This window comes from Vidua macroura, chromosome 8 (assembly GCF_024509145.1).
Source record: "Vidua macroura isolate BioBank_ID:100142 chromosome 8, ASM2450914v1, whole genome shotgun sequence".
NCBI classification, from domain to species: Eukaryota; Metazoa; Chordata; class Aves; order Passeriformes; family Viduidae; genus Vidua; species Vidua macroura.
Window position 1 is genome coordinate 16,132,950 of NC_071578.1, and position 21,660 is coordinate 16,154,609.

At 35.4% G+C, this 21,660-nt stretch overlaps 1 protein-coding gene across 2 annotated transcripts in view; it reads right to left on the reverse strand.

The window, feature by feature from the left end:
* MYOF (myoferlin) overlaps nucleotides 1–21,660 on the reverse strand; it is a 62,120-nt gene that overhangs the window by 10,323 nt on the left and 30,137 nt on the right. The window contains exons 22-40 of one of the 2 annotated variants that reach the window (XM_053983656.1): nucleotides 21,157–21,263; nucleotides 18,678–18,870; nucleotides 17,457–17,612; nucleotides 16,364–16,495; nucleotides 14,933–15,096; nucleotides 13,189–13,303; nucleotides 12,959–13,064; nucleotides 11,295–11,437; nucleotides 10,789–10,962; nucleotides 9,467–9,578; nucleotides 8,128–8,205; nucleotides 6,187–6,368; nucleotides 5,940–6,098; nucleotides 5,689–5,787; nucleotides 5,233–5,394; nucleotides 4,559–4,724; nucleotides 3,873–3,949; nucleotides 2,386–2,442; nucleotides 546–557 (exon numbers count right to left, since the gene is read on the reverse strand). In XM_053983656.1, the coding sequence (XP_053839631.1) occupies nucleotides 546–557; nucleotides 2,386–2,442; nucleotides 3,873–3,949; nucleotides 4,559–4,724; nucleotides 5,233–5,394; nucleotides 5,689–5,787; nucleotides 5,940–6,098; nucleotides 6,187–6,368; nucleotides 8,128–8,205; nucleotides 9,467–9,578; nucleotides 10,789–10,962; nucleotides 11,295–11,437; nucleotides 12,959–13,064; nucleotides 13,189–13,303; nucleotides 14,933–15,096; nucleotides 16,364–16,495; nucleotides 17,457–17,612; nucleotides 18,678–18,870; nucleotides 21,157–21,263 (2,394 nt within the window). The remainder of the gene's footprint in view (nucleotides 1–545; nucleotides 558–2,385; nucleotides 2,443–3,872; nucleotides 3,950–4,558; nucleotides 4,725–5,232; nucleotides 5,395–5,688; nucleotides 5,788–5,939; nucleotides 6,099–6,186; nucleotides 6,369–8,127; nucleotides 8,206–9,466; nucleotides 9,579–10,788; nucleotides 10,963–11,294; nucleotides 11,438–12,958; nucleotides 13,065–13,188; nucleotides 13,304–14,932; nucleotides 15,097–16,363; nucleotides 16,496–17,456; nucleotides 17,613–18,677; nucleotides 18,871–21,156; nucleotides 21,264–21,660) is intronic. The other variant, XM_053983657.1, reaches the window with a different exon arrangement.

The window sequence follows — 21,660 nt, forward strand, 5'->3', positions numbered from 1 at the left end:
GCAATCTATACATTCTACTAATACAGTATTTCTGTGGGGTTTTTGTATTTTTATTTATTTAAGTCTGATAATCACTGTTTAAGAAAGTGCTATTTTCTGTATTCACAGGGTTTGCATAATATAATTGTTTGCCCCTGAAAACAAACTTCCAATGGTAATAAATAGCATTCATTGTCTATGAATGAATGGAATTAATAGCATTCATCCACTGTGTAAATCTGATTTTTTTTTTTAAGATTGTTTGGACTTAAACAGAATCTTAAAGTACTATGCAGATCCTTAAAAGTGAGGGTTTGTTGGGGTTATTTTGGATTTCTTGGGGTTTTATATATATATATATATATATATATGGCTTCCTATTTCAGTTTTGCATATTTTTCCTAAATTTACCATGTTACAAGTTTACTGTAGGTTTTATATCAAACACTTGCAGAGATTACTGTTCTCATCCACATGCTTAAAATGCTATTTTTAGGCAGTATTGATATACTGGTTTTCAACTGGTGAAAGCAATGTGTAGATTTTTTGGAAGTAGTATACATTACCTTTTCTGTGAGCTGCTCATGAGGATCAAGGCATAAAAAAAGAGCAAAATAAAAGCAATGGTGAGGATTATACAGTTAAATAGGCTTTAAATGTTTAGGAGTTTGTATATAGTAAGTGTGCAAAGTTAGTTACAAACATTTAGAAATGTTTTTGAAGAATACTCAGATACCATGTGTTTAACTTGATTTTTTTTGGTGCTGTCAGAAAAGCAGAATATTCTAGATATTTAACTGAAGCATGCATATTTATATACACACACATTTTAGAAAGGACTGTAAGACATTATTACCCTGTGCTTTGTTCTTCACATAACCAAAAAAATTGTCTATAGATTTATCCATATGTTCAAAAACAATGTGCACAATCCAAAATTCTTCACCTGTTAAATCACAGATACCGTAATTATGACCCGCTAGTCCATTAAGAGCAAGCATCATGCATCCCATCTGGAAGCCATGATTAGCAAGTGTCATTTCTGCTACTTTTTATACATTACACCTCGTGTTTTCATTTAAAAGCATTAGCAATGAATTTTTATGCAAAGCAGAAGAAATATGCAGAACATTTTATGAATACAAGCCAAATGCATCAATAGGTCAGGACATCATTCTGATACATCATTCTTATTTACTCCCATTTCTGTTCTCTTAAGTAATTATCTCATTGGGATGTTCACGTCTATCATATTTTACTAGTCTTGTCTATCTTCAAATCATAAATACAGCATATTCTTATCAGATTAGCATGGGACTGTCATTTTCTAAAGACAGTTGGAGTGTATTTTTTTTTTTGAAACAACATCATTAGTGATTTGCAAAACTTATTGGCAGAATTCATGAAGTAATTTTCAATAGTTTGCTATATTTAAATTTCATTTTGTTTAAATACTGGTTTGTAATGTTGACAATGCAAAGGTTAGCTTGCATAAGTACTCAATCATAATTTAAAGAGCAAATTTGAAACCTTTTCACAAAATGCACTTTGTAGAACTCTGAATCTTTCATCAAAGCGTAATGTTGGCAGAGTTCAAGTCAGGGGTTATGTTTTGGATTTGTATTTTTTTGCCCCCTTGATATACTTCCAAATGTCTCTTCAAATAATGCACTTGGTAGTTTTGGGAAGAAGTAGTTAAGAAGAAAAATCAAAACTTTACGATCTTCTTCAAAAATTTCCAGAGCAAATAATAGTCTTCAATATTCCAATATTATTGTTACTAAAAGCTGTAATCAGGATGTGCTCACAGAATGCCAAAACACAGAATAAAATGCCATATGATAAATTAGAGATTTTGGAGTGAAATACTCACATGGTAAAAACAATGTAATCTTACTGTCCTTTTTAAAATGTACCCAGTAACTTCAGTGTACATTGTTATACATGAAGTTGTCAAGACAGTAACATTTAACTATTATATTTTTGAAAAACCTGGAATTATGGAAAAAAAATCTAAGAGATGCAGTGGATCCCTAGAAAAGTCAGAGTAAGAATTTTTTAAATTGTAATTTTATTTTCCAGAAAGTAGACTTCTAAACAAAGTTTAAATATTAATAGCACAGTGAAATAATTCCTGTTTATTTTTTGCTTTTATCACAGAGATTTTAAGTACATTGGCACACAAAGAAGTTTTCAGTAGCCCATACATATTGTATAAGCATAGTAAGATTTTCAGAACAAAGGTACCTCAATATAACTAATCCTACAGGACTTGTGAGCATCATCTCCTCCAAAATCTCTCTCTGGCAGAGCTGCCCAGGGAAGTACCCCTCAAGGCCCCAGAGGTTAACATTGCTCTCCATCCAGCCCATCCTGGTCACCTGCATGCATCAGTTTGGTACATACATGCACTGTGGTTGGAGAAGCCATTTTGCTGAGTGCTGCTGACATACTGCTTAAACACTGGAAATCGGAATGTAATTGATGAAATTTTGGCATTTTGTGTCCTCAGGGTGTTGTCTGCATAGCACTTACACTTTCCACAGTTTTACTTATTTCAATTCAGATTGGATGCTTTCACTGTATCTAATGCTATATTTGGCTTGGGTGATGTCAAACTAAAAGAAAATTGTGTTTCTGCTTATGTAGCATTTTAAATTTTCCCTTTTTAGTTGAAATAAACTACACAAGTATAATCAATATTACTGGTGACTTTGAAGTGCTAAATCTTCTTTATTTTCTAAATATTTTTCCTTATAATTTTTAAAGCAAATAATAGTTCTCTGTTCCAGCTTGTATTAGAATATATACTACTTATATTAGAAGAGAAAACCTATTTCAGAAAAAAGTTAGAGACTTGTAAATTAAATATTAGTGACAATTTACATGTATGATGACAGTAATCACAAGATCATGGTCTATCTATGTACTTAAATTAGAGTCTGAATATGATGACAATAAGAAGAAGAGATAAAGGAAGAACAAGGCAATCATTAAAATACTCAAATAGCAGTAAGAGTCCAAAAGCTTAAATTCAGGATTATTTACTTTTGGACTGCTATAACAACGTAAAATATTTTGCATTTTCAAAAGTCAAAACTGTGGATTAAGAGCCTGCAAAATTGCTGCGTATTAAAGAGCATAATTTATCTTCTTCCTTTAATGAAACAGGCCATCTATGAAACAGATATCTATGAAAACACCGTCTAGGCAAGGGAAACATTTTACAGTCCTAAAAGAATTAATATTTTTTTCCTTAAAAATGTACTGCTTGAATCTGTCTTCAGTCATGTTTCAACTCAAGAGTAAAATTCTGTAAGTAGAATTATTTTTTACCTGGAAAGTAAAACTGTATTGTGGTGGTCCCAAAAGAATCAGAGCAGTAAAGAGACAAGGCAAAACAGAGAAGGAAAAGAAGTGTTAGTGCAGAAAAAATTGTTTCAGTGTTATTGGGTTTGGATGGCTTCAAGGTAAGAGAGGCCAAGCTGTGACTGTGGTAAAAGGAAGGGCTGAAGGACCAGAGCATACCCCTAACTTCTAATTCCTTTATCAAAAACTGCTCAGTCTCTGCAAAATCAGGTGTCCCTCACCACCATCAGTGGGAACTGGGTGATGTTCTGTCACATCCTTTCAGTAGCTATTGAACAAGTGACTTCATTCTTAAGCTAGTGGTGAATTTGACCACGGACAAAATGCTATAGTTTAGTGTTCACTATATGAAAACAAAGATTAAAATTATACCAAATTTCCTTCGCTTTCCTGTCACCAAGTAACTTTCTCCCATCTGGCCTTCCAGAGGGTTGCATATGTTTCTGACAATTTTGTTGTCTAGATAGTTCCTCAGAAATCAGAGATCTTAAGAACAAAGTCAAGCATCAAATTTCAAAGATTACCTGAGCTGTTAGCAGTGGCTGTGTGTCTTCCATATCAATTACTGTATCCTGGCGAGGTGCAGCAGAGAGCAGACTAACTGTAAGCCAAAGGTTTTATTAAGGCAATATGGTGTAGGAAAAATATCGTACTAAACAGTTTCATCAGATTTAAATCCAGACAGTTACTGACGATGTAAAACAATTCACTGGCTGTATGTTTGATCCTCTAAAGAAAGCAATTCATTGCCACTTTTTTGCTAAAAACAGACAAAATACTTTGGTGCAGGATATGCAAACATTTCTCAAATATAGAGAATTAAAACTAAAAGTAAGAGTAAAACTTGAAAAAATGTAGAGGAAATGTCACCATTGTATTCAGGCCATATTTGCTGGAATACTGCATCATTTCTCTGGCACCAGTGCTGAGGTGTTCTGCAGGTAGTTAACTTCCAAGTTGATACTAAAGAGGAACTTCAGGGAATGAGCACAAGTCCAAGAATGGACTTGCCTTTGCATTTTGCCCTCTTATGCTTTAGAATGTTACTCTAATTAATACTCTGTTAGATGTTTTTCCTTTCAGATAATGTTATCTCCACCTAGGTACATAACACAAGATGGCTATTCATCAGTACAGCATGCAGAGTAAACAAGCAGGTAATTCTAGCACCTCACAAGAAAGTAGAACTTTTCATTTTCCAGCTTTCTACCTTTCAGCTGTGGTGCAATGTCCTGTTTAGTAGTGTAGGGGTCACAGCGAAAGCTTTCCAGTAAATCAATAGTGCATTGTCCCACGATGGGCTTCCGTCCAAATGGCCTGTGGTCTATTACTTTAATAACAAGAGATGGACTGTATAACTCCTCTTTTGGTAACAGCTAAAAATAGAAAGGTAAAGGTTTTTTTACAATGCAAACAGAAGAAAAAGAATAAAGATTTCCCCCCTAAATTAGAGCTGTTACTTCATTTATTTAATATTGAACTACTACGTTCTATGGCTTTATGGTGAATGAAAACATCTAAATTTATCAGTCAATAAAAATCAGTAAGAACAATTGCCCCAAATCTTGAATTTTCTTGACTCTTGCACAGCACCCATCCTAGCAATAGGACAGTAGCCAAACATCTATAGGTAAATTGATGCCTTTTCAAAAAAAAAAAAAATATATATACTGCACTGGATTGTGAGTATAAAATTGTGCAACCTACCAGTGACTGTACAGACATGTTTACATGATCTTTATTACAGTTTTCAGGCTCATAAATTGCTTATGGTAAATCAAAAAAGGATGCGTGAGTCCTACTCAGAACAAATCCTTGATCTTTAAAACTATGGAGGAACTTATTTTGCTATAGATAGCTGGCTTATAGGTTTTTGTAACGTACAACTTTCATGAAGAGAACAGAAGATGGAAAATTCGGTGTCTTTTTGAGGTTTTTGATCACCACAGATTCCACCATTTCACCTCCACATTCCACAATTAGACTTGGAGACATAACAGGTGCCAGTTGGTAGTTTTTCATGTTTCGCAACCCCCAGGCCAGAATCTGTAAAATAAAATCCAATATAAGCAAAAGTGGGAAGGGATGTCAATATGTTTAATATAATACTCAAAAAGTAGGAAAGAATAAATGAAATCTTTTCAATAATAATATGTGTCTGGCAAAATACTTCAAGGTTCTAGTTCTACGGAAATGGTGAAATCCACAAATGCTTAGAGAGAAGAGTATTTCTCACTATGTTTTTTTTTGGTTTTGTTTTCTGTAAGTAAATGCATAAACCTTCTGTCTAGAGGATGAGACGACTGCACTTGTATTCAGTTAGTTTAAGAGTAACCATACCTCAACAGCAGTGAGTTGAACTACTGGTCTGATTCCTTGAGGGACCATGTAAAGCTTTGGTGCCCTTTGTGATGGCAGAATTGGAAGGTTGGTACCGCCCTGTTAAGACACAAACATGAGTATTAGTTTCTCTCATCTTAGATTACATACCCTGCAAATACTAAGACAGTTCTTCCCATAATGTCTCACTGTGTAAGAATATATGCTGTATTTTATTATATTACACATACATACAAAAAAGAAATATATACCTTGTCTCTCAAAATAAGTTCTGAAGCAAAAAGAATGTCTCCACTGGCTTTGCCATTATTTGTTACAGGATACCAGAGCAGTTTTGGTGTGATATCATCTTCTGGGATTAACTTGACCATGGGGGAACAAACACTTCTTCCAAGGAATTCATCTTTACCCTGCAACCAAAAATAGCAAAAATAACCATAAATGTACTGTTAACTAATACAAATAAAAAAGCAATCAGGGTAAAAAGATTTCACCTACCACTTGGTCACTGTCAAAAAGTTCAATAACAACATTAGGTGGGTTTTGGGCTATTGACTGTGGGTCCCCATAGATCTCAATTTCATTAAATATGAGAGTTTGGTCCCATGTAGGATTTAGAGTTGAATGAATGATCTCAGTTGTTTTGCTTTGATGGAGGAAAGAAACATGAGCGTATGGATCTGAAATATCATACAGAGATTGAAAGCACAGTTACAGACAAACAAAACCACATCAAGCCATAAGACACACAAGCACGTCTTTTCTCAAATATAATGTTATTTTTCTATTGTTGTTACCAGTTTTATAAGCGATTCTATGTAAAACAAAAATGAACACATGTACATAATTTACATTTAATAGAGCAATTTCCATTTGATGACTAAATAACTTCCTTTATACAAGGCTTGATTAACAGAGCAATAAATGATAATGATAAAATATCTTGCAAAGCAGAAAGAGAACCAGAAAACTAAAATGAAACACTGTTTATACTAATCTTGTCTTAAATCTTGTCCATAGAAACTCTTTTTTGTTCTCTCCATTGATATACAACTGTACAACCTCATAAATAATAGAAAGAAATAATTCAAGGTCTGACTAGTTGCCAAACAACAAATTGTCCCAGGGTGTATTGCTCAGATCATGGTTAGATTTCAAACATGCTCATTCATAGCAACCTCTTTTTGTGAAACAGCTGAATGATTCAAGTGGTCTAGGCCCAGTATTTGGCAGGCCTTTAAATCATCAAGAGCTCTGTAGAAGGTATCTGATGATGGTCGTTAATGTTTCCTGTACAAATTGCAATCACTAAGGACTAAAAGGCAATTTTAAAGGTTATCTTTAGGTCACTTTCAATAGATTCTGACAAGGCACACAGAGTTTTACAAAATTTGGCTAATTCTTCAAACTAATCTTAGAGGAAAAGAAAATGTAGGTGAGCTAGTTTAGGTATGACTGCATCTGAGATGCCTGTCCTGAATCATCCAAATACAATTTAGAGGCAGTTGTAATTGTTTCTTTGCATTGCTTTTAAATGCTGTATATTGAAATAAGACCAAATTCACACAGGCAGCTGTACAAAACCCTCTTCATTTTAGAAAATATCACTAAAACTTCTAAAGCACTGTACCTTCTGTGACAGGGGCATGACACTTACTCAATTATAGGTGGAAAAAGAAGGATGCAAATGGAGAGTAATGGAGAAAGAAAATTCATTTCAACTTTGTCTTTTGCTGAACTTCCTTAAAGAAAGTGTGAAGTCATATTCTTACAGAATCTAAATTCAATTTGCTCTATGGCTTTCCAGTGAAATTTTGATATGAATTAGCAAAACTTGAAAACTGCGTATTAGCCTGACTACAAGGATGCCAGACAGACACAACACTGTTGGAATACCTAAGAGTTAGAAATAAACATGTAAGAACAAATAAAAGACATGCTTATCAGTAAGGCACAGTGTAGTTTTCTGCAAGTTCATTCCCATAATGAATTAATATAAAACACTGAACACTGAGAGGCAGTTGGTGACACAACTAATGAAGAAACCATCCAGCTTTCTTCATCCTTGCTTTTGTGCAAGCCTCCTGCAGGACAAGACTGCATGTAGGCTTTGGTTAGAAGGAGAATCCAAGGCAAAAGGAAGGGCCTGGTCATGGGACATTCAGACCTCATCTGAAATCCAATTCCCTCCCTGAGAATTCACTGGCAGCAACTGGTACAGGCCATACAGAGCACTTTGTCTGCAGCAGCCTCTGGGGCAATAGTAACCAAATTCAGATCATATGTAATAAAGCTCAGACTTTCTTTATGGCATAGTTTCAGTAGCTGGGACCTACACACAGACCTTAAGGAGTTAAGATATTCCACAACCAAATAAATCAAGCTACAAGTTCATGGCAAATGTGGGCTTTCTGCACCTTTAGAAGGATTTTTCCATACCTGAAAAACTGTCTTTATCTAAAGCCATGAGGTTTCTTGCCTGGTAGATGTAACAGCGAAGGTGGTAAGTATATACTCCTGTATCAAATAAATAAAACCAGTTCAACTGCATTATACAGGCTTCTTTTATGTGAGGAAGATATTTTTAGTTTATACAAATACCTTACACATTTTAACACAAGCACTGTAGTAACATTTTTGCTTTTTCATATGATGAGGGTATTAATACCAACAAGCTAGCACCTGAGAACATTTGTTCCAACACAAAGCAAAAATAAAAAAAAATCACTAATGCTACCTGGGTTTTTTCCACCATAAAATAATTTAAATATATATTCAGAAATTGCTGTTTGAAACAGTGTGATAATCTAGCTCACCCAAAGGGAATCAAGAACTGGGCACTCCTTTGCTTAATTTAAGTATTTACTACAGCACCTTCAAGGTCCTGGGTCTTTCACATTTTTAGCTCTTAGCCTAGAAGCTATTCCAATTGCAACTCTGTCTCTTTGGTTAAAAGATTTAAAAAATTAAACCACTCATGTTAGGTGGAATAGCTTAAAAAGAAGATGTGAGTGGCCCCAACCCAGGACTGTGTGGGGCTAAGTTACTACAGCTTTTCTTTAAAAGATGTCAGGTGTAACACTTTTAGCCCTTGAAAAAAATCTGAGCCACTATATAGCCTCATTGGGCTGAAACCTCTGACCTCTGGCAAGAAAAAGTGCAATCTTCCTCCAGCTATGGTCATTATTAAAACAATATTCCCCAGGTTCTGAAATATTTAAGATTTAGACATCCAATTTCGGCAGAGTTCAAATAAAGATGAGTGTTCCAATCAGAGCTCCTCAAAAAGGATGTTAAGTCCCAGGATTGGCCTCTATTCCTGTTAACTAACACTGGTGGCTCCCATCTCAACACCCCTGCTTTTGTGATTCACATTACAGTGATTACAAAGAATTAAAAACCCATCCAGGTTGGCAAAGTTACAGTTTTGTTCACTTTGCCAACTCAACTACATGGTACTGCTTCCTCTGGGCCAGGCATTGTCCGATCCTGTACTGAGCTGATTAAGTGACCTGAATCCACAAAAAAGTTAAATTTAGCATCAAAATTCCTGAACAATACAGGTTTTAAAAATACCTGTGAGACAGCGGACTGAAATATCAAAAAGACTAACTGTAATTTTTCTTTAATAACTTAAACAGGATCCAGTCAAGGGTCTGACAGTAATTACTACAGAAGGCACACAAAGCTAGAGGTAAACCACAAAGATTTATGATTCTGTTTGAGACCAAAATGAAACAGACAACATTTTTGAGAAAGGAATTGTTAAAGAACCTACTGTCAAAATAGCAGGAAACCATTGGTGTATTGGCACCAAACACTGTTGTAGCTGATTCCTTGGCTTTGTCTGAACTCTTCCCTTCTCCATCATCAGCACTATTGTCTGCTCCCTGAAATTACATATAGAGAAAACTTATTGAACATTTACAAACATACAAGGAACTTGATAGAAATGTACTATGTGGGGGAATGTATGGGTTTCCATCTCTCTTCCAGCACAAGAAGAAATTTCCTTCTGTGAGTAGATGTACTTTACAAGACGTTTACTCATGTCCAGAGGTCATTTCCTGTTGCCAGCTGAAGCTCTGCAGAAATCATAGGCAGTCGTTTCATCTTACTTCCAGAATGTTTTATTTCTGGATATGCACTAGCTACCTATCAGTTCATAGTGGAGGAAAGCTCACAGGTCTTCTACACTGTGCTGTGGCAGAGAACTGCTCTGGCTTTATCCCAAATACTAGCCCAGGAACTATAGCTGTAAGCAAAACTGAAATAAGAATTATTACTCAGAGCAGCCAAATTAACTGGAGAAAGAAAATGCTATCAGTGAATCCTTGGTCAACATTTGATGTGAAAAAGAGAAACAAACCAAGAAAAAATGTGAAGTTTTGTTAATGCTATACACTCATAATTATTATATATTTTATAAAAACAAAGGAGCCTTCCCACATTATTTGCTACAGTTTGTATTCTGGTAAATAGAGGTTATTTGTGAAGCTGTGTTAACCTCAAAACTTGAGGAATAACTGCATTCTGCTCATCTGTCTGTGTCATATGAAATTCTGGCTTCTCCAACACACTATTTTCTTTTCTTGTGAGCTTTTTTTTTTTTTTGGCTATCTTTTCTTCTGCTTGGTTGTTTATACAAGCACATGTTTATCAGGGGCAATTTTTTCCACGCCTGTTGACTCTTGTGCAGATGTTAAAACATCTAAATTACATGCATGAAAAGCTTGAGCTATCTTTTCACTTTACTTACAAGTAAAGCTTTTGAGCTAAATCTCACATAATGCAAAAATAAAAATAATTTAAAAAATAAAGTAAGATTAAAAAGATATAAACCATAAATTATATATAATGTTATCGCATAACATTGTAAATGTAATAAAAATATAAAAAATAAGTAATAATACAAGAATCTCTACCCCAACTTTAATGATCCCGTTCTGACTAAATAATTTAAACAATATACACTGTGTTAACTTCCCACTTATACACTTGTTTAACAATTCAGGGGCTAAAACGTCCAAAATATTTGTTTATTTACTGCAAATTAACAGGTTGACCTTTGAAAGATGCGTTTGACACTCTGTCTCTTACCAAAGCACCTTCAAGTTTAAAGATAGCTGCAGCACCATGTGTCTCTGAGGGAGCCATTTTTCTTCTCCATCGTCTCCGACGGAAAGTATCAGAACTGCGTTGTTCCCAGTGAAATTTCCAGCCAATCAAGGAAGCATATTCCCATCCTTCTTGATCTTCGTATGATGACCTTCCCTTGAAGATATAAATTCTTGTTATCCACAGTGTTATGTAACTGAAGTGAAAAAAAGCAGCATTTCCTCTGGCAGGCCTAAAAACCCTCTCATAAACCAAAGCAAGAAACATCAAAAGTTTAAAAAATATACACAAAGATAAAGATATAAAAAGATAAAGAAATGGAATATAATGAAAATGCAAAAGGTTATTCTAGATTTTTTTTTTTGCTTTGTATTAAAATTTTTCTTCACTCAGGTAATGAGCAATCTCATGCAGATTTAAAAACAAACAAACCAAAAACCTCAAACCGTTACAATGTACAAGTCCCTGACTGGATCTCTCTTTCTCACCCTTCCTGCTGTCATTCCTTCAGACTGTTCCCTCCTACGTTTCCGCACCAGCCGTCGTCGTCGATGTGTGTGGTACATTTTCTCTGCAGCAACCCACGACTTGGGTTTAGTGTCTGGAGGAATAGTAATTCCATATTCCCACCCTGAAGCAGAATTGATTAGTTGGTTTATTTTCAGAAACACAAGTGAGATACAAAGAAGAAAAGCACGGTAGTAGAGTGACTGTACCTACAGAGGATGAAGCTTTAACACACAAGACTATTCAGCATTGCAGACCCTTACAGCCTAATAGCCAGGGGGCCACATTTTATAATGATGCTGTGTTGTAATATATGTGACAATAAAAATCTCAACATTAAAACAGATACAATAAATTTCAAGTTCTTTTCTTTGCATTTTTGTTTTCTCAGATGTTGATATCACATTTTCACGCTTCACTGCAGGAAAATCTAACTCTTAATTTTAAATATGAGTAAAATGTTCTGTGCACTCTTGTGACTCCAGCAGCTTTTCATTTAAAGGAACACCAAACACATGAACTCTGATCATAAAACTTTAAGAACTGGTAAGCTTGTTACTGTATTTTTGGTCAATGTATAATTCAGTTGCCAAGCATCCAAAACTCAGATTTTAATTTAAATTAATCTCATTAAAAACGTACTGCAGATTCCTACCAGGTACTCTAGATACATATTTTTTTTCTACTCTAATAGCTAGCTATTTTTTATTTAGAAGCAGTAACTATTTGAGAGTTTTCATTTGGTTTAAAGCAAAAATAGTTTTGCAAAATGTTGTGTTTTTTATTATCTGCCATGATCTTCCCTTTTTGTAAAAATTATTTATTTTGTTTTCAAACCATCAAACTAATGCCCTGTACTTTGCTATGAGACACTGACTATTTTTCCTATTCCTGTAGAATCCAACTTATGGTCTAGTGAGCTTGTTTACAACTTCCAGTGATGACAACAGTCTTAATTTATTGAAAGTATTAAGCATATTAGGATTTACTAACCTGATCATATTAGTAATATATATAATCTAAAAATCTCTGTCTAGCAGCACCTGACTCTTCACAGAAAGATTTTGAAGGTTTTTTTTTTCATTTCAGAATTGCCTAATAACCAGTATTTCATCCTGATCAGTCTTTCATGGCTCCTCTCCCACAAATTCAGTGTTGCTATTCTACTCTCAGCAAAACAGGAATCCTTCCTACACTTGTGTGGTGTGTGACCAACACAAACTGGTTCTCCACTTCCTTTAGTGCCCAGACTTCCCGATTCTCTTCGTAGCATTATTTGGTGACTCATCCCATGGCTAAAGGCTCACAGGTAAATTATCAGACAGATCCAAACCTGGCTTTGCCACATATTCTTGGTGCAATTACAGAGGTTTCAGGTCTCAACCTTCTGACTTCTCTAAAAACCCTTCAATTGCAGCTACTAATCCATTAAAATGGAAATAGAAATAGATGCAGACAGTGAACACTTTCTCAGTGTCATATTATCTCATTCCTTAAGCAACTTTATCCAAATATTTCCTTGGTATTTTTCCACAGGGCAACCAATATCATGCCCAGAATATTGCTACAGTTTTGACATGTGTCCTCCTTCATTATGAACTACAGCAGGTTGTCCCAATATCAGCAGATAAACAGTAAATCTTACCATGTTCATCCACCGCTCGATTTAAATCGGATTTCCAAGCATCATCATCCCACACCCATCCAAAAGGACATGTGAATTCACGTGGGGGTGGGGCTTTTTCTCCATTCTTTTATGTAAGGGAAATAGAACAGTTTTCTGCATTAGGGTAAATACACTCTGTAGCAAAACATAGTAGTCCTTCTCTTAAACCTTTAAACCTTTACTTATCCAGTGAAAAATTTAACTCTCACCACATCTGTGAAACTCTCCTCAGATGCTTTCCATTCCCCTCCAGGATAGCGACTCTCATTTTCATATACTTCATCAGTAAACTCAGTATGACCAGCATCAGCTTCAGTCAACAGACTGCACATCCAAAAAAAATACAATAATAAATAAAACTCATTTTAGTTCACTACAGAAAACATATGGAAACCTAGTACAGAATGTGCACACATAGGAGTATTCTGCATTGTCCAGCTATACAAAGGAAACTTAGAAAAAAACACTGAAGAAACTCCAGTAGTAGTAAGCAGTAGGAGGAACATTACTCATAAATATGAGTGACTAGCAGGATTTAATTGCTGTTTTATTCAGGATTTACTTTGAATACATCCTCTTGGAAAAAGAAAAAACATAATAAATTTAAGTGTAGGAGACAAGGACTGTGTATGAATTATATGCATCTCTAAAGCACACGCATCTACGTATATACTAAAATTTGGCAATGTATTTAATTTTGTTTCCATTTATGCTGTTGACAAGGCAAGCAATTGGCTAATATTTTTCTAATTTGCAAGTAGAAGAAATAGGGGAACATGAAATCAGATAAAAGGCTGTTGCTATCAGGCACAGTGGTTCACTGTGGTTCAGAAGGCACCAAAGTGTGTTCCACACTGCCATTTGCTGGCCAAATCGAGTCACAGATCATCTCCCAGTGGAAGCAGCTGCATGGCAAAAATATGCATTTCAACAGGATTTGATGCAATTTCTTCATGTTATCTTATTCATAAAAACTATTGAGTTAATACAAACAAAACCCATCCATTCGTGCCTATAACTGATAAAATTTTAAAATACTACATATTTTTCCTACACAGTTTTTCTATAGCAACAGTTCTATATATTTTTCACCATCAGAACACAAGAATTTGAAATTGGTCAAATATTTTCTTTTAGGAAGAAAGAAAACGGTCTCTTTCTCATGCTGGTTTTTGATTATGAAACAAATAAAGTTCCCAGTCTGGTTTAAAGTGTGGCAACACAGTCGGACTGGCACAGCTCCAGAGCTGAAAACCTTTGGCAGAACAAGACTGAACCTGTTAGAGCTGAGGAAGGACTGACACTTCATGAATTTGGTCTACTGAAATCAATGTCTGCCTTGAGTCAGTTTGAGAAATAACCTGTGTCAGTTGTTTTGTGATGGCAATGGAACTTTTCAGCATTTAATGAAATAAACATAAAAATCCATCCAGTGTTCGTGAATGCCCATGCAAATGCTGTAATGGTGTTGCTAGAGCATGAACTGCAGATTTATACTGGATGCCAGGGTTAAGTTTCTATCCAGGGAAGATCCACCAATCCAAGGGTCTGCTCTGAAACCATCACAGCAGGATCTGTGAATCTCACACAGACATATGTAAGCCTCCTAGTAGCTTCCTAGGCATGAAATACTATTATTATCCCTTTTTAAAAGATGAAGCACTGAGCCCCAGAGAATATAAGCAATACAGCCATCATAACATAGAGACTGCAAAACCATAAGCTAGTTCTTAGAAATTGATACTTTCTTTCATTTAGTTTCTAGCCTGTTTTGTTTTATTTTTTAAAAAGGGTAATGTTAATGTTGGCACTATTATCTAGCTTTGACTAACTTTTGCTGTCCTGGAACATTCAGCTTAAAATCCCTTTCTTGTCCAAGAAAACAGAGAGGAGCTTTTACTCAACACCACAAATGCCTTTATTCCTAACTGAATAAAATTTTAAAAATCTGACCTTCTTTCAGGATCAACCATCCATTCTCCTTCCCAGTCCCAACCCTTTGGGGGTAGAAAGTACTCTCTTTTCAGTTTGATTTTTCCTGTAACATCAGAAAACTTGTGGCGACCAACAAGTCCTGAGGTACCCCACTTTCCAAAAAGGAGAGCCTGATTTTCGTACTGTGTGGGAAGAATACAAAAATCCAATTATTATTTAGGAATAATAAACAGCTTTTAGGAGGAAAAAAATGATATATTTATGGAACTATTATAACTGAAACACTTTACTATCAATTTACTTCCTCTGAAATTAAGTACTCCCCTCCTACATTACTCTGAAATGTCACCATCAATTTCTTTCTTTCATGTTCTTCTGTGTTGTCTGGTAAATAATCTTCTCAACTACAGTAAAAATTTATCTAAGTTAAAGCTCTGTTAAATAAAATTATGTTACATTATTCAAAGAAGTTCCTTCTGTTCCCTAAATGCATGATTCTGTCATTCATTTCCATCTCAAATCTCCTCCTATTTATAATCTTTTCTTTTGTAACATGTAGAACTAAATCCAAATCTAATCATAGTAGCTACCAGGGGCATAATTCTGATGTCAGCCCAGTCTATTTCCTCTTCTGGGATTATTTGTAGTTTATGATGGTCTTGAGTTTTCTGCCCTTATTCTTGTAAAATTGTTGGATTGTTGAAGACCAACAGAGACATTCAATAGCTTCTTAAACCGTGCACTTAAATAATGGCTTTGAACACCCACTGCTTTAAGTGACTTAGTACACCATTACTAAATATTTAAGCATAGGTGCAACAGTGACATCACTGTAAAAATGTCTTTTTATTAGCTATTTTACTGCTACTGCATTATATGCACCATTAGGTGATGTGGCATATAAAACACACCTGCTACTACCATCCAAAAGGTAGACTATTTCAAGCATTAGAATTCTGAATTTAACTCTTCTCAATAAAATGTGATTGTATTACAGCATTTTGTCAGCAACCCTAAATTTTCTGCTACTACAAAACAACCATTATTAAGCAAAACCACTTGTATGCAAGTATCATTTGTAGAAGTGAAGTAGCAATTAAAAAAAAGGATTATTCATATGCCAAAACATAATAGTTTAGATCTCAATCTTAATTACACTGATAAAAATCTAAAATAAACGGAATAAAAATCTAAAATAAACTGAAATCACTGGAGTTAACCAGATTTGTAGCTGACTAACCAGTTCAGAATCTGGTCTGCTGAAGTTCATCTGGTAGGCACAATGGACTTGATCATTAATTGCCTTGAATGGGTTCTACTTGTTTCCTTATAATAAACACTACTCTCTCTTTCTGTCCAGCATGCAAAGAAATTCAAAAGAGCTCCAGCTGCATTGAATTCCCAAGACTCACATCCGAGTTTAAAGTAAGAAAGCAATGATGGACATACCATTTCTGCAAAAACACTGAATGTTCCCTCTGCAAAGCTGTTAAACTTCTTTTCAACTGCACTGAGCCCCAGCCAAATGTTAATTCGCAGCTCTGCAGGCATTTTGACATCTTTCGTCTTGTCCTGTGGGTACTGGCACACAAACAAAAATGTTATTCTTTGCTATGTTATGGAGGTATCATAGCTTTCAGTAAAAGATGTATATTAACAAAGAGATATGAGTAACAATATATATTTATTTATCTCTTCCTGTTCTGCTTTTTCTCAAAAGCCAGTAATAAGTAGTAAAGGAGGAAAACATTCTTTAAATGATACCTGGCTAGGGCATGTAAAAACCAAACACATTAATGGCAGTATCATCCTTGTTACTGTATATTCTCTCCCAAGTTTCATTCAGCAATGAGTTTTTAGTTTTGACAATAACTTAAAACTTCAATGTTGATATTTGAGTTTCTTGTTGGGGCACTCTGGAAATGCAGAGGTTAGCAGGGATGGTTTAATAAAAGCACAATCAATGAGGTTTGAATAAAACCATGAAAATACAGGCTTGTCTGCAGTGAGGCATTCATGAACATAACTACTAGTAAAATGACAAACTCTATAAGTGCTCTTGTTTTACTGTCAGTTTGCCATTTTTCTGGTTAAGTTTATTTCAGTTGAATACAATATCAGCTTAGATGGAGAAAGGCATTCCCATTCAAGAGTAAGACTCAATTCAGAGAGACAGCTTCTGGGTATAAACATGCTCTATTGCTTACAGAAAACCATACAAAACTTCTCTGACTTACAGTTATCATTCCCTATGAAAGTTTCCATTCACATCCAAGCCCTAAATATCAACTCCAGTAGCACCTTAAAAGTTCTATCACAATTTTGAACTCTTAGAAAATTCTCAGAGACAGGGGCCAATACTGGTTCTAACTGGCTTATGATAAACGTAAAAATTCTGTGATATTTTGAAGAAATTATATGCAAACTCTGTCCCGAGTTTGACACCTCATTGTTCATAGTTTGTTTGCATGTTTCATACTCATGTCAGATGGCATGTCAATTCAGGGAGTTAGTTATTTCTTACGGAAAAAAAAAATAGTACCTTTAAGAAGATTGTTTGGGTCTTTCCACAATATTTACCAGACGATTCGGGGCTTGTTGTGGAGTAAAGCACTTGGTGTGCAGGAACACGAGCATAGGCCAGTCTTTTCTCCCCTCGGATCATCCATATGATTACATCAGGCATACTGTTTTGTGGCTGAGGATTATTTGTGGGGAAAGGAGAGTTAAGAAGACTAATTAATTGAACAATAAACTAATCTAGAGCTGAGACAAGAGAAACATAAATAAGGGCTTATGTAAAAGGATTTATCATTTAGAATCATGAATCACAACAAACTTATGATAAATAGAGGGAATTGCTTTGGTTTGCAAGAAAACCAATATATAGTTCTGAAAGCATCATAAAAAATACCATTGAGATTTTTGGAAAGCAAAGTAAGTTTTATTTAAAAAAAATCCTTAAATCTTTTATAAATATTTCTAGAGACATTTTGTATCTCGATTCCGTTATGGTGGTGATAGTGACTGGATGCCACATTCTGGTGCTTTGGACTGACCTGCCACACATTAAAGTGCTTGTGATGCTTCTACATTAAGGGTATGTAGTGGTAAGACTTTTAGCAGAAGACAGAAACCACCCATTACCTTTTTGGAGTTCTGTGCCCACCTTTGTGAGCTAGCTGCAAGTCTGGCCAAATAATTGCTCCTTTTTTTTTTTTTTTTTTTTAATCAGTAGCTCTACAGAGCAGAAGCAACAAATTAAAAATAAAACCATTTCTAAAATGTTTTGAAAACCAGTTATGAGATGGCCAAGATGAAAACAGAAAACATTGGTGAAAATGAAAAAAAAAATATCCACAGAAACAGATTGAACTCTGTTAGAAGTTGATTACTATGACTACAAACTGTGGAAATCCAACATACGCCCTGCAGTCCCTGAACCAGAAAAGTGACTTGCAAGTCTGGAAGAAAGGAGAGGGCAGAATAGTCACTTAAACAGAATAGGGTCTATTCTACCAATCACAGAGTGATCATTACCCAACACACATTCCCAGTGAGAACAGCTAACAAATGAGTTTTGTTTAAGTAAATTGCAGTTACAGAGGGGAACATGTTTACTTTCATGGCATCTAAAATTACTATTTTACAGAGAGTGGATATTGCTTGATCAGCACTGAACTTTACACCCATTTGTGTTAGACAGGTATTGCTAAACTAACCACTATTGCTAAACCAAACACCAGTACTGTGAAGCACTAACCTCTTCACTCAGTTGCAGTAATCTATCCAACCAATCCTCAATTTCTGTCAGAGTGGCTTTCACCTCAGTAGCTTCACTTCTCATCCTTGCTGCTGCTTCTCCAATCTGTTTGAGAGACTTGAGGCGCAGTTTTTCTATCTGAGTGTCAAGGACTGTAATATTAGATTTGCCTTCAATGAGGGGAAATGGTTTACTGAAAAGAGAATATTTGTTATGGTTAATAATCTAAGTGGCTTTTATTTAGTTACACTCTAAATGCAGACATGCAAAGAGTGGCAATGGATTGAGTGCTATCATTTCCTGTGATTGAAAACCACTGGAACAGTGCTAGTGCATCTATTTCTGCAGAGATTTTTCACCCCACAAGATATTTATAGTAAACAAGATAAAGGCTGTACTTACATAACAAGCACCAAGGTAGAACACCCTGAGGTGTTTGCTTTAATGTAATTGCTGCCAATCAAACCACGGAAAATCCATTTCTCTATATACTCACAGTAAAAAATTATCTTCTCAAAATGTACATCTCAAAACTGAAACCAGTGCCTTTAGACCAAGATTAGGTTCCTTTCCTTCACTGGAAACTGTACATTCTCAGAAACTCAATATACAAATATGGTTTATGGTTATGACAAGATTTATCTAACCCTCTGGCAAGAAAACATCAAAGAACTCTAGAAGAAATCTGTGACACAGAACTTTCGAGTCAGCAGAGGGCAGAGTAACTATTCAACGGAACCCAGAAGCCGTAGAATCCTGAGTTAGAAGGGACTCTCAAGGATCATTGAGCCCTGCCTCTGCACACAACACCCCCAAAAAATCACAACATGTGTCTGACTGTGCTGTCCAATTCTGTCAGAAAAATTAGACGAGATTTCAGGAAAAGGCCGCTTTTCAAAGACCAATGACTGTATCCCTTAAGCAGAGTTCATTAAAATGCCTTTAATATGATATTTTACAAACAGTTTAAAAATTTCCAAAGACACTGCCTAGTTTCTCTTCTTTGACCTACATTTAATGACATGCTATGAACTTCTAAGGGTTTTGATTCTGTAAAACCTTGATACTGACTATTGTGCCTTCCACTACAGTCAGTTCTACTAATCTGAATGCAAGGGTTCTCTGCCCTGGGAGATACTTCGACATGAATCACATGTACCAGACCAGAACCTTCAGACAGTCAAATCATTTTAGGTTTAAGTAGTGCACTGAAAACCCTCTCAAACTCCTAACTCATTTAAACCTTAGCACAGCAAGGAAAAATCTTTTATGAATTCAAGACAGGGAGCTATGTCTTTGACAGAGGTTTTTTGAGTTTGCTGAAAAAAAACCCCAAAAGAGCATTGTATCCCACGAGCAAAATGAAGTTCATTTGGTGCTATATCTAAGTGCTATTGCTCCATAATTGTTGAGTGATATTTTATAAAATAATGGTCTGAATTAATAACAGTGCAAATATGTGTCAGGATGAGGAAACAACCTGAAGTTTCCACACTGACTAGATGGCTCCATGTTACAACAGTTTGCCCTTCACATTTTACTTTCCTGGAGTTTGTCAGTCCTTTCTCTCTGTTTCTTTCAGATCACAGCGTTCTATGAAGTTATTGGTTTATATTTTTGTGTAAGCTTTCTATCATGTAATTCTTTCCTAGTACATACAGATCTCCACTGTTTTTTTTCCCTCTGCTTATTTTTATATTGGCTTTACAACATGATGAATTTGTTCTCTCATTTCATGTTCTTTGTTATTTCCTCTTACAGATAATAATTGTTCTGTCATTTTCCCTTTACTTTTCCTGTGCTGTTTTATCACCCACTTCTTTACTCTCCTCATCTCAATATCTCCTTTTTTAATGTCACTTTCTCATAAAATTCCTTCCTCTCTATTTAGAATTTATTCTCTTTCAAAACTCTAAATGCTGACTCCTGTTGCCTTCTCTGAACACCCCCATACATACAGACACATTGACTAAAAGCTTATTCAAAAATACGACCTTTATGGCCCATAATCCCTGCATACCTTTTGATTTTTTTACTTTGGGCTTACCAGTGAAGTACTAGACTTCCTTCCCTCTTCATTTTCAGAAATAACATTGAAACACAGGTCAACCAAAGGTACATGAGGAATTCTAAAGAAGGGTGGATGCAAGAAAGGCAGCAGAGAGACCTAATATCCATTTTCAGAACAGTCCTCCCTCAGAATTTTCTCAAGAGATGCTGTTTTGTCTTATCACTGTCAGTAATAAAACTATCCTGAGATAATGGAGAATTACACAACTAGATGCATTGTTTGATTGGTAATATCCATGATGTTTTGCTACTTCCAGACACTTTTGGAATTTCAGTTCTTAGGTCAATTCATGGGATTAGTCAGTTTTATAGTCCTCAGAATTTGTTTTCTGACTTAGCAGAGGCAATAACGAAGATTCTGAGCAGGCCTGGAATGATAACAATGGAATGATAAAAAACGTTCTTTTACCTTATATCTTCTGTAAGTTCATCAATCAGCTTCAACCACATCTCAGCTAATCTGTTTTCAGACACTTTAGCCTGCATTCCTGATTTTAAGGTGGCTAAGTTGGATTGCTGAAGAATTTAAAAGAAAAGAATTTGCACTTATAAACTTCTCGTGTGGCTTACAGTCAATAGGAGTTTCAAGGTTTTGACCTTATTTATTCATCTGTGTAAAGGCCAAACCAAAAAAGGACTCATGTTTGAAATTAATTTGTATTTAACAGGACTATTCTGATATTCTCCCCCAGTGTATTTAACAAAACATGCAAATAACAGTCCCACAGACTTAACATGCCCCTAACCAACACTGAGGACTCTTCCTTCCCATGGGAATCCCCTGTGGCTTAAAGCAAGAGTGTATTGAGCCTTGCTAAAATACAGGCCTATGATTAACAGTGCCATTTGTTACACCAAGCAACTTTTAACTAAGAAAAAAGGAGAGAAAATATCACAAAATGTCCATAATGTG